This window comes from Rhinatrema bivittatum, chromosome 8 (assembly GCF_901001135.1).
Source record: "Rhinatrema bivittatum chromosome 8, aRhiBiv1.1, whole genome shotgun sequence".
In the NCBI taxonomy this organism is placed as follows: domain Eukaryota; kingdom Metazoa; phylum Chordata; class Amphibia; order Gymnophiona; family Rhinatrematidae; genus Rhinatrema; species Rhinatrema bivittatum.
Genome location: NC_042622.1, coordinates 195,604,163 through 195,620,812, shown reverse-complemented (window position 1 = coordinate 195,620,812; position 16,650 = coordinate 195,604,163). Strand labels below are relative to the sequence as shown.

The 16,650-nt window shown below is 46.9% G+C and overlaps 1 protein-coding gene across 1 annotated transcript in view; it reads right to left on the bottom strand.

Moving 5' to 3' along the window:
* Positions 1-16,650, bottom strand: part of LOC115097000 (solute carrier family 13 member 5-like) — a 162,122-nt gene that overhangs the window by 79,173 nt on the left and 66,299 nt on the right. Inside the window, exon 6 of the mRNA XM_029612376.1 lies at positions 2,933-3,104. Within this exon, the coding sequence (XP_029468236.1) occupies positions 2,933-3,104 (172 nt within the window). The remainder of the gene's footprint in view (positions 1-2,932; positions 3,105-16,650) is intronic.

Here is a 16,650-nt window from a genome sequence, read left to right as displayed (position 1 = left end):
CACATACACACACCCTCATACAGGCTCCCTCACACTCTCGCGCACACACACATCCCCTCATACAGGCTCCCTCACTCTCTCGCACACACACACATCCCCTCATACAGGCTCCCTCACTCTCTCGCACACACACACACATTCCCTCATACAGGCTCCCTCACTCTCTTGCACACACACATCCCCTCATACAGGGTCCCTCTCTCTTGCATACACACCCACACAAGTTCTCTTTCTCTCTCACACATACATCCTCACACAAGCTACCTATGTCTCTCTCTCACACGCACCCCTTCACACAGGCTCTGTCTCACACATACACAATCCCTTCACACAGGCTGTCCCTCACACAGGCTCCCTCTGTCCCTCCCTTCGTCTCTCAAACATATGCTCCCTCTCTCTAGCACACATACACACATCCTCATACAGGCTCCCTCACACACACACATCCCCTCATACAGGCTCCCTCATTCTCTCGCACACACACACATCCCCTCATACAGGCTCCCTCACTCTCTCGCACACACACATCCCCTCATACAGGGTCCCTCTCTCTTGCATACACACCCACACAAGCTCTCTTTCTCTCTCACACATACATCCTCACACAGGCTACCTATGTCTCTCTCTCACCTACCCCTTCACACAGGCTCTGTCTCACACATACACAATCCCTTCACACAGGCTAGCACCCTCACATACACACAATCCCTTTTTCATACACATGAGCTCCAATTCTCTCTCACACACACACACTCCTTCACAATCTCCTCATATAGGCTCCCTCTCTCTGAAACAAACATTCAAGCATCCCCCCCCTGCTCTCTTACCTCCCATGCTCTCTCACACCCTCCTGCTCTCACCCCCCTCTCCCTGCTCTTACATACCCCCTCCCCTCTCCCACACATCTCTCCCTCTCCTCTCCTACCAACTCCCCTCCCTCACACCCCTCTCCCTCTTCTCTCCAACACACACACATTCACTCTCACCGGGGCCTTCATCTTCGCCATGAGCAGAGCACACTCCATTCATGGCATAGGGGGCCTTCATCTTCACCGCGAACGGTGTGCGTCCTGCGGCACCGGGGCCTTCATCTTCGTGCACTCCGTTCACGGCATGCTGGGGTCTCCTCTGCCATTTTCTGCGCAGGGGGGAATTCTGCGCTCCACAGTAGCGCAGAATTCCCCCCAAGCCTAGTAGGGGGTTAGGAAGTTCCTTCCCAGTCCATTCCTTTATTGGAGTGGACTGACAGGGAACTGGGGATGAACCAGATTGCATCACCACTTGTTTTTTAAGAAACCCCCCCTTATGTGCCACCCGCCGCATGCACGCAAGTATTGATTTTATTACACATGTGCACGTCATAAAATCAGCACGTCTTTTAAAATCTACCCCTAACTGAATAGATCCCAATAGTATAGCAGGATTTAAAAAAGGTTTGGACAAGTTTCTGGAAGACTGGTTCATTAACAATTATTAGCCACAAAGACTTGGGGATCATTATTTCTGGAAGTGAGCAACAAGGAAAGAACTTCCCCCGTAGGATCTGCCGGGTACTTCCCAGAGACCTGAACTAGCCACTGTCAGAAACAGGATGCTGGGCTCAAAGGACCATTGGTCTGTCTCAGCATGGCACTTATGTTCACATTTTTGAGCTAGATTACCTATAACCTTCCAGCCCTTTAGCTCAACAATGCACTCAGTGCTTTCCTTCCCATGAGTTTCTAAATTAATAGAATGCAAAGTTTTAAAAGCTGTATTGGCCCTAGTGAAACCTGGATTTCCTGCAGGCTGCGATTCTTATGATGGCTCAGTACAAAGTATTATCCAAAGATACTGGATATGAGCTTTCAAGGCTACATAGGTCCCTTCACTTCCCTCTTTATAAGGTGCACTCTGACACACATTTATGGGTTTCTAGAGAAATTTACAATGAACCTTAAGAGCAGCAAACCTTTAACATGAACCACCCAGGTTCCCAGGCCTGACTTCTGCTCCCCAGGCTGTCAACTGCTGAAGATGCTGCAGAGACAGCACTCACAGTCCTCAGGAGGATATCTGCCGGGCTCAAAAATTAAAATAAACTGAAGTAAACCAAATTCCTTTGCTTCACTATCTCTAAAACAAACACTGCACACCTTAAATCCATCCTCTGAGCTATTGCAAATGAATTGGGAGGTACTGAAACTTATGTACTGCTTTGCACAGTCAACACCTACGCATAGGGACAGTAACTTTCAAACCGGCATGTGGGCACTCTTTGGCACGCGTCCAGCTACGCAGCCATTTTGTAACTTCTGCACATATTATAAAACAGGCTGACCACTCACATATGTGAGCCCAATTTTAAATGGGCGCATGCATGGGTGCATGAATCCTGCTTCTACCACTCTGGAATTTTAAAAGGGGTGTGCATTTACGCCATTTCCAGTTTCACCAGTTTGCCCAGTTAATAGCTAGGTCCTCCAAATCCCTCTGGTTTGATAGTCTGAACTCTCCTTAGTTACCCCAGACCCTTTAAGCCCCTGAGAAATGGCTCTGTTTATTTATTTATTTTTTTAACTTACATCTCATCCCTAGCAGGAGTAAACTTTTGCGCCACTGGACCTAGGCATTATACGTGTACATTTCTTGGCCACATCTTGAAATGCTCATGCCCATGCCCTGCCCAGGCCACACTCTTATCCTCTTTTTGGAAACTTTTGAGATGTGTGTGCAGCGGGAGATACACACGAATCTGGGTGGCTTTTAAAATTCAATTGGTGCACGCATCCCCCAAGTGATGTGTGTGGCAGGCTTTTAAAATTCACATTTTTAAGTCATCGTTCAGCACTATCCTCCAGATGAGATACATGTGAGACTGGCTAACATAATGGAGAAGGCAAAGCTAATTAGGCAATTTCTGGGAAGAGAGGCCGAATTACTGAGTACTTACTGATTCATCTGTCCTTTCAGCACGAGGTTCGGTCCTGTTCCTGTAAGTGTTGCAGTGCCTCCGATACTAGCTGCATAGCACACACACAGCGTCATCCCTTTGTTAATGAGCTTCTGTTCTGCACTCTCGGCATGAGGATTGGGGTCATCAGGAATGTGTCTGTTTCCTATGGCTGGAAGCCAACCAGTGAATGTTACTTAGATTGCATGACCTAGAGCACCTTAATGCTACTACTTCAGGATGATATGTTACTCATTTTTCCAGATTTTATTTGATTTTAAATTAAAATCACTGTGTCAAAGGGACCTGAAATCTACTGTATCAGGGGTCCAAGGTAAAACCTGGTTGGGAACCTGAAACTACGCACACTACAAAGGCAGAAGAACAAAATAGCTACTGACTCAACTCTTTGGGACTGATTTACTAAGGGGGTGCATTTCTACAAATCGCACAGCACCTGACCTTAGGTGAATTTTCAGCTGCAACCTTTGCCTTTTGGACACCATAGGTCAGAGGCTAAATTTAGTCAGCTAGTGCAGCTAAGCCCCTCCAAGACCCCAAGACACTCTTTCCTGGGCTGTTCGATTTTTCAAAAAAAAAAAAAAAACAAAACAAAACCCAAAAACTAAGGGACACCCTTATGCCATGGAAAGAATTTTTATTAATATAATCTGTTACAGAGCCTGACTCCGGCAGAGTTTCACCAAGATGGCTGCATTAGGGGCTCAAATTCTATTTGTTCATTGTTTGATGCTATATAAATAGTCTTTTTTGTAGCAACAGATATAAGTGAGACAGGTCCGCCGCTTAGACTTAATGTCCCTGCCGATTTCAGGTTAGGAAAGCAAAGCTAACCTCTCGAGTGAAATCGGCAAGGACATTAAGTCTAAGCGGCGGACCTGTCTCATTTATATCTGTTGCTACATAAAAGACTATTTATGTGGCATCAAACAATGAGCACACAGAATTTGAGCCCCTGATGCAGCCATCTTGGCGAAACTCGGCCGGAGTTGGGCTCTGTAACAGATTATATTAATACAAATTCTTTCCACGGCATAAGGGTGTCCCTTTGTTGTTTTTGCCTTGGCTATGTGGGATTGCCTTCCGATTTGTTTTATTGGACCTTCCCCTGCTCGATTTTTCGGCAGCTAACTTTAGCCACGTGGTGAATCTAAGAGGTAAATTTAGCCATTGAAAGGGGGGACAATCCCTTCCCCCTGTGGGATCTAGTTACCTAAGTCTCTCCCTAGTTAGATGATTAGATCCTGCTACAAATCCACCTCTGAGTCTTTTCTCCCATCCTGCTTCCATGAGAAAAGACCTTGCTGAATCAGACCCTTTGTGATCAAAAAGTATAAGTGTACACACAGTCAATATCCAAACCAAGGTATCAAGGTGCTAGTTTTGCTTTGGATTGCCATGGGCTAGGAGAAGAAAGTAATTTTCATTTGTACAAGTAAAAAAGAAGATTCATGACAATCAAGCTGTTGCAATACAGACGTGCTAAACATATGCGTCCAAACTAGACGCACTTTTTTTTTTTTTTTTTTTTTTTAACTCACTCACAATCAACTCTCCTGGGCACTCGATGCAATAGACAAATGAGCCGCTGAACTAAAAAGAACGAGTTAGGGATAAATTGTGCATCCCTAGTGCGTCCATGGCATTGGGTGCCCAGGAGAGGTGGCTGTCAGTGCAGGTTTGGAAAACAGATGCTCAATTTTACTAGCATCTGTTTTCCTAACCTGTGCACCGACACGGGTTAGGAAAATGGATGCTCGTTTATTGAAGGTCCGTTTCTTTAACCTGACTGATGGCAAGATTTTTTATTTTATTTTTTTTAGTTACATCTTTTTTTTGGTTCCTCCGACTTAATATCGCCACACTATTAAGTTGGAGAAACTACAGAAAAGCAGCTATTTCTGTTTTTCTGTTAACTTTTGGGGCTCCTCAGGACTTAATGCCACTCCGGGGCTGGCGTTACTTTTTGAGGTTAAAAATGTGCACGTTGGGTGCACATTTATTTTTTTTACATAAGAGGGCAATAGCTAATAGCCTCATCAAAATGGCATTGACATGTGATGAGTGCTATTAGCTACACACTGGTTTGGATATGTGTTTTGGATGTGCTAATCCCCTTATTGCTTAAAGGGTTATGGACACACATCCAAAAGGCGAGTCCAACCGCGGGTTAACCTGTGTGCTAGCCTGAGCGCATAGTATTGCATTGGCCTGAACAAATCCAAATACTGTGGGTTATTCTATCAAGATAACTTTGGACTGATTTATGAAGCAGTTTCCCCTTAGCAATATATTTGTTAGGATTCTTGAGTTTCGTGGACCCCTGGCCCGAGGTGGAGGTTGATGCTACCTGAGGGGTGGGGCCCCACAGGTTCTCACCATTGGGAGGCAAGGTCAGTTGCAGCAGGGACACGACTATAGTTCAGTAGAGAGAGGAAGGCCTATGTCAATGCCTTGTGATCGCAGTACTAGGCAGAAATGAAGATACGATGTACCGGAGAAGGAATCTCCAATGCAGAGGTGTGCTATGCAGGCCCCGAGGAGCGGGGAGTGCAGAGACAGGATCTCTAAAGGAATAATGCAGAGACTGTCCCGAGGGGCGGGACAGCGTATCAACAGAGTCTCTAGTGTGATGACGTAGGGGCTGCCCCGAGGAGCGGGGAAGCGCAGAGTCCAGTCTCTGATGTAGTGACGTAGACTTTCCCGAGGAGCCGGGAAGTGTAGTGTAACGCCACTGGTGTAATAATGTAGAGACTGCCCCGAGGAGCGGGAAAGTGTAGAGTCAAAGTCTCTGATGAAGTGATGTAGGGGCTGCACAGAGGAGTGGGGAAGCGTAGAGTCAAAGTCTCTGGTGTGGTAAGGTAGGGGCAGCTCCGAGCAGCAGGAAAGCGTAGAGCTGGGATCTCTGATAGGCAGTGCTAAGGCTGCCCCGAGGAACAGGGAAGCAAGCCGGCAGGATCTCTGGTGAGGAGCACAGGGGCTACCCTGAGGAGCGGAGAAGCCTGGAGACAAGGTCTCCCGAGAGGAAGTGCAAGCAGGCCCCCGAGGAGCGGGTACCCGAGCCAGAGTCCAGAACAGGAGGTAGAGATCCAAGCAGGAACCACAGGTCTGGAGAGACAGGAACAAGCACCAGTGAGGTGAAGGAACTCGTTGCCAAGTCAGTTTGCATAGGCCAAAGGAGGTGCTTAAGTATCCCAAGGTAATGATGTCATCAGTTGGGGGACGGCCCAGAAGTTCCTGCCATTGGCCCTTTTATACAGAGAACAGATGGCGCTCATGTGTGCGCCTAGAAAGACCCGGAGTTGGAGCGTGGGCTGGTGGCATCCCAGCCGCCATTTGGAGCAAGGAGGACCAGGAACAGCACGGTGACAATGGCTGGCCAGAGCCGCGAGTTCACCTGGAGTGGAGGGGCCAGGCATGGCAGGATGTGAGTTGGGTCGGCTGCGGCTGGGGGTTTAGGTTTTAAAAGATGTGTAGCATAAAATTGCTTGATGAGATCCTTATCCAGGATATTGGCGGCAGGCTCCCAACAATTTTCTTCTGGGCCAAAGCCCTCCCAAGACAGGAGGTACTCATTTCTTTCCACGATTCCGTACATCTAGAACGTCTTGAACTTGGTAAATCACATCCGCTTCGGTGGACACAGGTTGAGGATGCGGAGCCTTTTTAGAGAATCCTAACAGCATCAAAGGTTTTAGCAAAGATACATGAAAGGCATTGTGGATCTTAAGAGAGGCTGGGAACCGTAGTTTGTAAGGGACTGGACCCAAACGGCGGACCACCGGGAAGGAACAGATGTACCTGGGAGCGAAGCGGGAAGAAGGGAGTTTGAGATGGATGATCCGAGTACTGAGCCACACCTTGTCACCTGGATTAAACTGGGGAGCTTCATGGTGACGAGTGTCAAATAATCTTTTGGCTGTGTGGACCACTTTCTGTAGCAACTGCTTCGTGCTGTTCCATAATTGGTTCAACTCCTGGGCGGTCGACTGGGCCACTGGTGAAAGAACAGACAACGGAAGTGGTAGAGGAGGAAGAGGTTGGCATCCATAGACTACTTGAAATGGTGATGAGCCAATTGAAGAAGATGGATGAGAGTTCAAGGTACTCAACCCAGGGAAGTAGGTCAGACCAATCTTTTTGCCAAAAATTAACATAGGCCCGAAGAAACTGTTTAAGAGTCCTGTTCGTTCTGTTTGCCCATTGGCTTGGGGGTGATAAGCGGAGATGAAATCTAGAGGGATATTGAATTTCTTGCAGAGGGACCTCCAGAATTTGGCAGTGAATTGGATTCCACGGCCAAAAGTATGTGTTTGGGCAGTCCATGGAGCCGGAACATGTGACGAATGAATAGTTGTGCGAGCTGAGGAGCAGTTGGGAGGCCAGCAGGGCCATAAAGTGAGCCATTTTAGAAAAGCGGTCGATGGTGACCCAAATGGTGATGTTGCCTCCAGAAGGGGGAAGGTCCACGATAAAATCCGTTGCAATATGGGTCCATGGCTCACTTGGAACAGGCAAAGGTTGCAAGAGTCCCCACAGGCATCCCACTGGAGACTTATGGTGCGCACAAGTGAGACATGACTCCACGTATGCCTGTGCATCCTTCTTCATGGTAGGCCACCAATAGAACTGTTGAAGAGTGGTTAAGGTCCTGGACTGACTTGGGTGCCCTGCGGTAAGAGAATCATGAGCCCAATGAAGAACCCTCCAGCATAACTGATGTGGGATCACTGTCTTCCCAGGCGGGACTGGAAAGGTGGCTGTTAGGATGACCTTAGCAGGGTCTATTATATGCCGGGGAGAGTCTGGGACATCTTCTGGGATGAAGGATCTGAAGAGCGTGTCAGCTCAGCAATTCTTGTTGGCTGGACGGTAGCACAGCAGGAAATTAAACCGGGTAAAGAAGTGGGCCCAGCAGGCCTGGCGATGATTCAGACGTTGAGCTCAGTGTAAATACTCGAGATTTTTATGGTCTGTATACATCGTGATCTGATGCTGGGCTCCTTCGAGCCTGGGACGCCATTCCTCAAAGGCCAGCTTGATAGGCAGTAACTCTTTACCTCCAATGGCGTAGTTACGCTCCACAGGGGAGAAGCGTCTGGAGAAAAAGGAGCAAGGATGCAGGGTATGAGTAGTTGGGTACTGGCTTAGAACCGCCCATACGCCGACAACAGAGGCATCGACCTAGACTATGAATGGGCGACTGGGATCCGGATGACGGAAACACGGCTCTCAGAGAAAGGCGGTCTTGAGGTCTTGGAAGGTGGTCATAGCTTCAGGTGACCAGTGAGAAGGATTAGCCCCCTTGCGGGTCATGGCCGTAAGGAATGCGGTCAGAGTGGAGTGATGATGGATATAAGAGCGGTAGTAATTGTCAAAGCCAAGGAATCTCTGTAAGGAGTGAAGGCCCGTAGGCTGAGGTCAATCTCTGATGCTTTTCAACTTCTGAGGATTCATGCTGAACCATTGACTGGAGACTATGTAGCCAAGGAAGGGAACGGTCTCCTGCTCGAAAGAGCACTTTTCAAGTTTGGCTTAGAGTTGGTTGTCTTGAAGGCACTGGAGGACATGAGAGACACCATGACGGTGGCTCTGAAGGCCCTTGGAGAACACCAGAATGTTGTCGAGATACACCACAACACATTAATATTATATATCCCTGAAGACCTCATTCATTAAATTTTGGAACACAGCTGGGGCATTGCAAAGGCCAAACGGCATCACAAGGTATTCAAAATGGCCATCTCGGGTATTAAATGCTGTCTTCCATTCATCTCCTTTGAGGATACAAACCAAATTGTAGGCTTCCCTGAGATCCAATTTGAAGAAAACTTTTGCTCTCTGGAGCCGGTCAAAAAGTTCAGAGATTAGAGGTAGAGGATAGCGGTCTTGTTACGCTCTTCTTCTCCAAAGGGGAGGAGCTAGCAATCTGTTATGCTCGCCTCCTCCAGAGGGGAGGAGTTAGCAATCTGCTGTCGCTCACACCGCCAGGAGGGCGGAGTTGGCAAGCTGTTCTGCTGTGCTTCTGAAAGGGGAAGGAGTAGCAATATGACATGTCCTGCTCCTCCAGAGGGGAGAAGTTAGCTATCTGTAATTCTGTTAGCGAACTGCTTTTAGATACTCCTGTAAGGAAAGGAAGTAGCAAGCTGTACAATCTGCTAAGCAGTAGCAATCTGTTATGGATCAACTCTCCAAGAAAGATGAGTTGGCAATGGGTATATAGTACTTCGCTATTGAGATAGCAATCTATCATGCCCCCCGCTATGGACTAGCAATCTGTATATATATATATATATATATAAGCTGCTGGCAAGTCTCAGAGAAAGAGGAGTAGCTGTCTATATAATACTTCCGTGAGCGGAGTCAGTGGTCTGTAGTGGTTGGCTCCCACAAGGTGACAATAGTGAATGGAATGACCACTTGGAGGAAATGATGAATCACTGGGTCGATGGCAGATGACTCATTCTAGCCTAGCCACTGGCTAGGCTAGAATATGAGATAAACACAATAGTTCTTTATTAGACTGGAAGCTGGACCACCAGAGGTGGCAGTAGTGAGTCGCTGTGTACGGCAAGGCTGAAGTCCTTCTGATACTGGAATATAATCTCTGGATCGCTGAGCTGTAGAGAGAGACTAGAAGTAGTGAGTAGACAGGGTATACTAGATACAAGATGGTACACTCACAATAGTAGATGTCTGCAATGGTCTCTATGCCACAGAGAGTCTTCAGTACATTCAGGAACAGGAGCCGTAGGCGAGCACTGATTCCCACAAACAGTCTGTAATAAGAACTCACAATTGCTGTATATGAAATGGCTTCTAGAGTAGAAGAGAGTCTGTATAAGATTCTAGGAACATGGGGCCTCGTGGAGTGAGTACCGGTTCCTATCTGTAATCTTGTCAATGTAACTCTTGATCTCTGTACCTGTGATAATGTCTTGGATGGAAGGGAGTCTTCAGAGCAATAGGAATGTAGGCTCTCGTGGAGTGAGTACCGATTCCTATGTAATAGAATTCACTATGTTCACGTCCGCGATCGCTTCCAGGAAATGAGGAGTCTTCCGAGTGTTCTGGCAATCTGAAATCAAGAAGAGAGAGAGAGCGGAGCCCCCATGGAGCGGGTACTCTTGGTAAGTTTGAAAAGGCCGAGCAGTGGGGACGGGTTCCCCGGCTGACTCGGATCGTTGGTGCAAGTATCGTGAACTGCTGAAGCAAGTCCCATTGGAGTTCCTTGCTAACTCATTAGAGGTTAGCAAACAAAGACCTTTTAAAGTGCAAATGGATGACATCACTAAGGGGGGATGCCCCCGAGGTTCGCGCCCTTGCTGGTACAAAGTCTGGAGCGCGCGCATGCCCTTATGTCATCGGGAATATGGCGGATCCGTAGCGTCAGGCCAGTCCGGGGGAACCGGGACCAAGAGGCGGAGAGAAGCCATGGCTGCACTGTCCGTCAGAGCCGAAGGGAGTCGCATCCCAGGTGCAGAGGGTGGAGCGAGGGGCAAGAAGAGGCACGAATGCAACAGGTCTTTCAGGGTGATCTCATTCAAACTCCGGTAATCAATTCAAGGGCGGAGTGATCCATCTTTTTTCCCCACAAAGAAAAAACCTGCACCAGCTGGAGATTTGGAGGGTCGAATGAACCCTTTGGCCAGGTTCTCGCAGATGTATTCAGACATGGCCTGAGTTTCGGTGAGCGATAATGGGTAAATCCTTCCCTGAGGAGACTCTGTGTTGGGTAGTAAGTTAATTGCGCAATCGTAAGTTCGATGCTGAGGCAGAGTGTCCGCGGCCTTTTTGGAGAACACATCTGTGTAGGATGAGTATTGTGAAGGAAGGCCAGGAGGTAAAATCGAAGTACTCAGGCAGGGTAGAGGCGAGAAGGGCTCTAGGCAATTGGTATGGCAAAAAGATCCCCAGTGAGAAAGCTGTAAGGTGGCCCAATCAAACTGGGGAGTATGTTGTTATAGCCATGGCAGGCCTAGAACCACTGGATATATGGCCTTGTCCAAAATGTGGAAGGAGATGGACTCCACTTGCAGGGAACCAGTGCAGAGAAGAATAGGAGCTGTGGTGTAACTTGACCAGGCAATGGCTCTCCATGAATGGATGAAAGAAGTAGAGGAACTGGGGAGCGGATGGTGGGAATCCGGAGGTGCTCAGTCAGCTGTTTTAAGATAAAATTTCCACCAGCACCAGAGTCCACAAGAGCCAGGGTGTGAAACTCTTGGTTATCCAGCTTGATGGATACAGGCAAGGTTAATGGAGGAGAAGGTGAAGTCAGGCCTAGAAACAGGCCTCCTTCTGAACCTAGGCCTGGGAGTTTCCCGGCAGACAGGGCATGTGGCTAAGGCATGGCCGGACTTGCCACAGTATAAGTAGAGACCTGATTGCTGGCGGTGACGTTGTTCATTGGGCGAAAGCTTGCTTTGGCCCAGTTGCATGGGTTCTTCTTCAGGTTTGTTTTGGACAGAGTCTAACCTGGGGAAGGAAGAATGTTGACGATGGGACGAGCTGAATGTAGATCCTCTGGAGGCCCGTATTTCTCGTGAATGTTCCTGGAGGCGGTCAATCGCCCAGCTAGGTCGATTAAAGAGTCCAAGGATGCGGGCAACTCTCAAGCTGCCAGCTCATCTTTGATTCAAGAGCTTAGTCCTTCGAGAAAAATGGAGTGGAGACAATCAAGGTCCCAATGGAATTCAAACACCAGTGTCCGGAATTCTATGACGTAATCTGCCAAGGACCTGGTGCTGTGATGGAGATGAAGAAGCGTGGATCCGGATGCGGATTTTCTGCCAGGGTCATCAAAGATGGAGCGAAATAAGACAAGAAACCCGGGCAAATCTTGTAGGACCGGGTCGGCACGCTCCCATAGAGGAGAGGCCAGGCCAAGGCCTTACCATCCAGGAGAGAGAGGATGTAAGTGTTCTTGGTAATCACATCAGGAAAAGAAGCAGGGTGCAGGCAAAAGTGCACGTTACATTGGTTCAGGAAACCTCTGCATGTCAGGGGATTCCAACAGAATCGTGGGGGTGCCAGCAGCTGAACAGTCGGTCAAGGAACCGGCATGGAGATAGAAGCGTTGAGCTTGGAGGACGTCGTGGTCACTGCGGTGTCCAAGCGGAGGCTCAGATTACCTATAGCTGCTGCTAGTGCTTCCAAGTTGTTTTTTTTTGTTCGATGATCTTTTGCGCCAGGCCAGGAATGGCCTGTAAAGCTCAGATCTCTGCCGGGTCCATGGACTTAGCAATTTGTTAGGATTCGTGAGTTTCGAGAGGTAGCCTGAGGTGGAGGTTGATGCTACCTCAGGGGTGGGGCCCTACAGTTCCTCACCGTCGGGAGGCGCGGTCTGCTGCAGCAGGGACACGACTATAGTTCAGTAGAGAGAATACATCCTGTCAATGCCACATGATCGCAGTACTTGGCAGAACTGAAGATACGATGTACCAGAGAAGGAACTTCCAAGGCACAGGTGCGATAGGCAGGCCCTGAGGAGCGCAGAAACAGGATCTCTGAAGGAGTAATGCAGAGACTGTCCCGAGGGGCGGGACAGAGTAGCAACAGGGTCTCTGATGTGATGACGCAGGGGCTGCCCCGAGGAGCTGGGAAGCGCAAAGTCCAGTCTCTGATGTGGTGACGTAGACTACCCCGAGGAGTGGGGAAGTGTAGTGTAACGCCACTGGTGTAATAACGTAGAGACTGCCCCGAGGAGTGGGGAAGTGTAGAGTCAAAGTCTCTGATGAAGTGTCGTAAGGGCTGCCCCGAGGAGCGGGGAAGCCTGGAGACAAGGTCTCCTGAGAGGTAACGCAAGTAGGCCCCCGAGGAGCAGGTACCTGAGCCAGAGTCCAAAACAGGAGGTAGAGATCCAAGGCAGGAACCACAGGTCCAGACAGACAGGAACCAGCACCAGTGAGGTGAAGGAACTCGTTGCCAAGTCAGTTTGCATAGGCCAAAGGAGGTGCTTAAGTATCCCAAGATATTGATGTCTTCAGTCGGGGATGGCCCAAGGGTTTCCGCCATTGGCCCTTTAAATAGCGAACAGATGGCGCACACGCACGCCTAGGAAGGCCCGGAGTCGGAGCATGGGCCGGTGGCATCCCAGCCACCATGTGGAGCAAGGAGGACCAGGAACAGCGTGGAGACAATGGCTGGCCAGAGCCGCGAGTTCATCTGGAGTGGAGGGTCAGGCATGGTAGAATGTGAGTTGGGTCGGTCGTGGCCGACGATCATAACAATATTCTGTGCAGATCATGATACCTTTACTTAGCACATGAAAGGGATCTACTTGGCATTAAAAACTTGCATGCAAATCTACTAAGTAAGAAAAAAAAAAAAAAAAGATATCACAACATGCAGAGAATCAAGTTTTTACATGACCCATGAGGTACTAGAACTTTTCACATAGGCAGCCAAGTAATTACAGAGTAATCTGTACGAGCATATTTTTTCTAAAACAAACTATAATTGTAAAACATAGTAAAAGTTGATTTAAGTCCAGTCCCACCATCACCCTTTGAGCAAGTTGTCCTTGAGGGAGAAGCCATTTGCAGCTCTTTTTTTTTTTTTTTTTGGGGGGGGGGCGGGTTGCCTTGTGATTCCACATTAGCCTTGCCACTCTCCGCCCACCCAATGTCTAACATCTGTTCCAGTTCATCAGGAGTGGCAGTGGGGCAGGAGCTGCAGCAGTCCAAGCGAGGAGATGTGTGCCATGCTAGAAGGGGCAGTGCTCTCCCTCCCCCCGTTCTTCAATCTTGATGGACTCCCTCCCTCCCTTATTCTTCAATATCTGAGGGACCCACTGGGGCTGATTTCCCCAAACCCTGTACCTCACTAGGGTGAGCCCTGACCATACGACACAATTTTAGTCCGGAACTAAAGTGACAGATTATGTAAGAACTTTCGTGAATAAGGCACTCTTGATCTCAATGCAAAGGAATTCCAATTTTTACAAGCTAGTTCATGAGAAGGAAGTCCAGTGATGATGGGGCAAGTTGAGACACTCTATCGGATGATTCTATGTTTTGTTTATTTTATTTTATAATTTTCAATTTTGAGCTAAATCCATAAGTTTTCTGGGAAAACTTCATTTTGTTTTCTTGCTTTTGTATAGATCTACTTATTCTGAAAAAAAATTCTTGCTTTTGAATGTTTGAAGAGATAATGTGTACAGGACATAGACAAAGTGAATGCATCAACAATTTAATTTTTTTTTTTACACAAAAAAGAGAGATAAAGGCTCGGGAGGAGAGAAAGGTGTTTGTTGGAAGGTGGTCTCTCTACACTGGTACCGGGCCTTGTTTGCTACAAGGCCAATGGAGACCAGAACGCTGAACCCTGACCCCGCCCCATGACGTCGGAGACCGGGGACCGGAGGGGCTTTAAAAACTGCGCTGCAGCGTTGAATATCTGCTCGGGAGGAGAGAAAGGAGTTATTTCTATAGGAGTGAAGTCTTCACTCCTATAGAAATAACCGCCAGTTCTTATTTACTTAACCCTATTCTGTAGACGTAAACTTTTCATGAAGACTGTAATCTGTAAGCACCTGTATTTATTATAAGAATTTGTATTTACTATTTATATTTATTATTTAGCTATTAACATTGTTCTGTTACCACTTGGTACTATTTCTCTCCTTTACCTCAAACTCTAAGTTCCTACTAAGTTAGCCATGTTATTTATACCCAATCGTTGGATGTAATTGTATATTTGTTTAATTGTTCAATCTGTTTGATGTAATTTTCTGTTCCTTGTTCTGTGTAAACCGAAGTGGTATGCACTAGTGCATGAACTCCAGTATATAAAAGCCTTTAAATAAATAAAATAAATAAATAAAGGTGTTTGTTGGAAGGTGGTCTCTCTACACTGGTACCGGGCCTTGTTTGCTACAAGGCCAACGGAGACCCGAACACTGAACCCTGACCCCGCACCGTGAAGTCAGAGACCAGGGACCGGAGGGGCTTTAAAAACTGCTCTGTTGCGGCGCGATAGTCGCCGCCGGCGTGTCGCCTAAGCCACGAGCGCCAAAGGGGCGCGCGGCTGTGTCCGAAAATTCAGAAAGATCTTTGTCATCACAACGGACTTGGAATAAAGACTGACCTCCTATCTATAAACGCACCTTTCTCATTGGAAACAGAAGGAAGAACTATATACTGTGTGTTGCTGTATTTGCGCTGCCTGGGGTAAGTTGCTTTGACAATTTCTTCATAGTTATGCTCCCGAAGAGAAAAGGGAAAGTCAGAGTCTATCCCTCATCTCAAACGATCCATCCAGGTCAGCGCACAATTCCACAATATACAGCTTCCCAACCACAAATAGAAGGGGTGAACATCCCCAATGATGTGACTGAAGAAGGAGCCTCGGTCACATCCGGGGAAATAACTTTGAGTCCCCCAGTCCTGAGGAAACATTTGGCAGCAAACTTACAAGAATCCTCTGAAGTGGTTTTGCTAGCTAGGGAGCCTATGAACTCTCCTAGCATTCCAGAGGGAACAACAGAGGCTTCGGAGAGTGTAAAATCAGTGTCAAACCAAGAGCTTAGGGTCACTGCTGTACAGGAAATGTTTCCTCAAGCTTCTGCTATTGAAAATCTTTATAGAAAACCTTCTACAGTGACCCTAGACTCCCTATGGGAGCTTATGGTACAGTTAGGAAAGGAAGTAAAACAATGTTCACAGCAAATTTCTGAATGTGCACAAAAAGTGGACACTCACATTCAAGATTCAAAAATTAAAGTAAATGATCATCAAAAACGTATTCAAGGGCTTGAAGATGGGGCTAAAAAAGGGTTAGAGGTACAATCTACAATAATTCAAGAACAATTGGCACTAAATAGAAAGATTGAATTTATGGAAAATCGTCTGAGACGTCTTAATCTCAGACTTTTTAAATTTTCCAAAAGTTCTAGGGGAACAACCTAGGGTGACATTAAGGAGATACTTAATTGAGGTCCTGAAGATACCACTGGATAAATTACCGTCATTTAATAAGGTTTATTTTCTCGAGAGGTAGAGAAGCTCAAAGTTACCAATTGGATTTACAAAATCTTACACAGTTTTTAGAATCTTCTACAATAGAGATTGTAGGAAGAGCTACCCTATTAGTCTCATTTCTTTATGAGACAGACCTTAGCTATATAATGCGCATGTATTTTCAAAATCCAAAAGTAAATTTTCATGGCCATTGTATACAAATATTTCCTGACCTGGCTAAAACTGCGACAGGAGGCTCAAGTACTGGGGGTAACTTTTCAATTAAAGTTTCCATGCAAATGTATTTTGAAATTGAATGAAGAAGTGTATGTTTATTTTTTTCCTGAACAATTAAAGATGTTTCTAGACTCTCGGAAAAGAATGCCCTCTTCCTCCTCTCCTCAGGTAAGCCCTATTGCTCAGGCGTGAAAGAATTAGGTTGGAGTTATCACTGTGATAGATTGGTTTAATGTTGTTTCCTTAAAATAGCTCCTAATTTGCTGAATTGAACTTCTGAAACCACTCCCAGCGTATTGTGGTCTAGGTAATTAAGATGTTTTATTTCCATTGTAAGTGAATTAATTTCTTATTTACATTGTTTCTGTTTTCTGTACAAAGTGTGTACTTTGTAATTATTTGAGAAAATTGATAAATAAATAAATAAATAAATAAATAAAAAAAGAGAGATAAAAACTAGGAAGCCCCTATCCACATTCCACAGAGGCTCCCAAG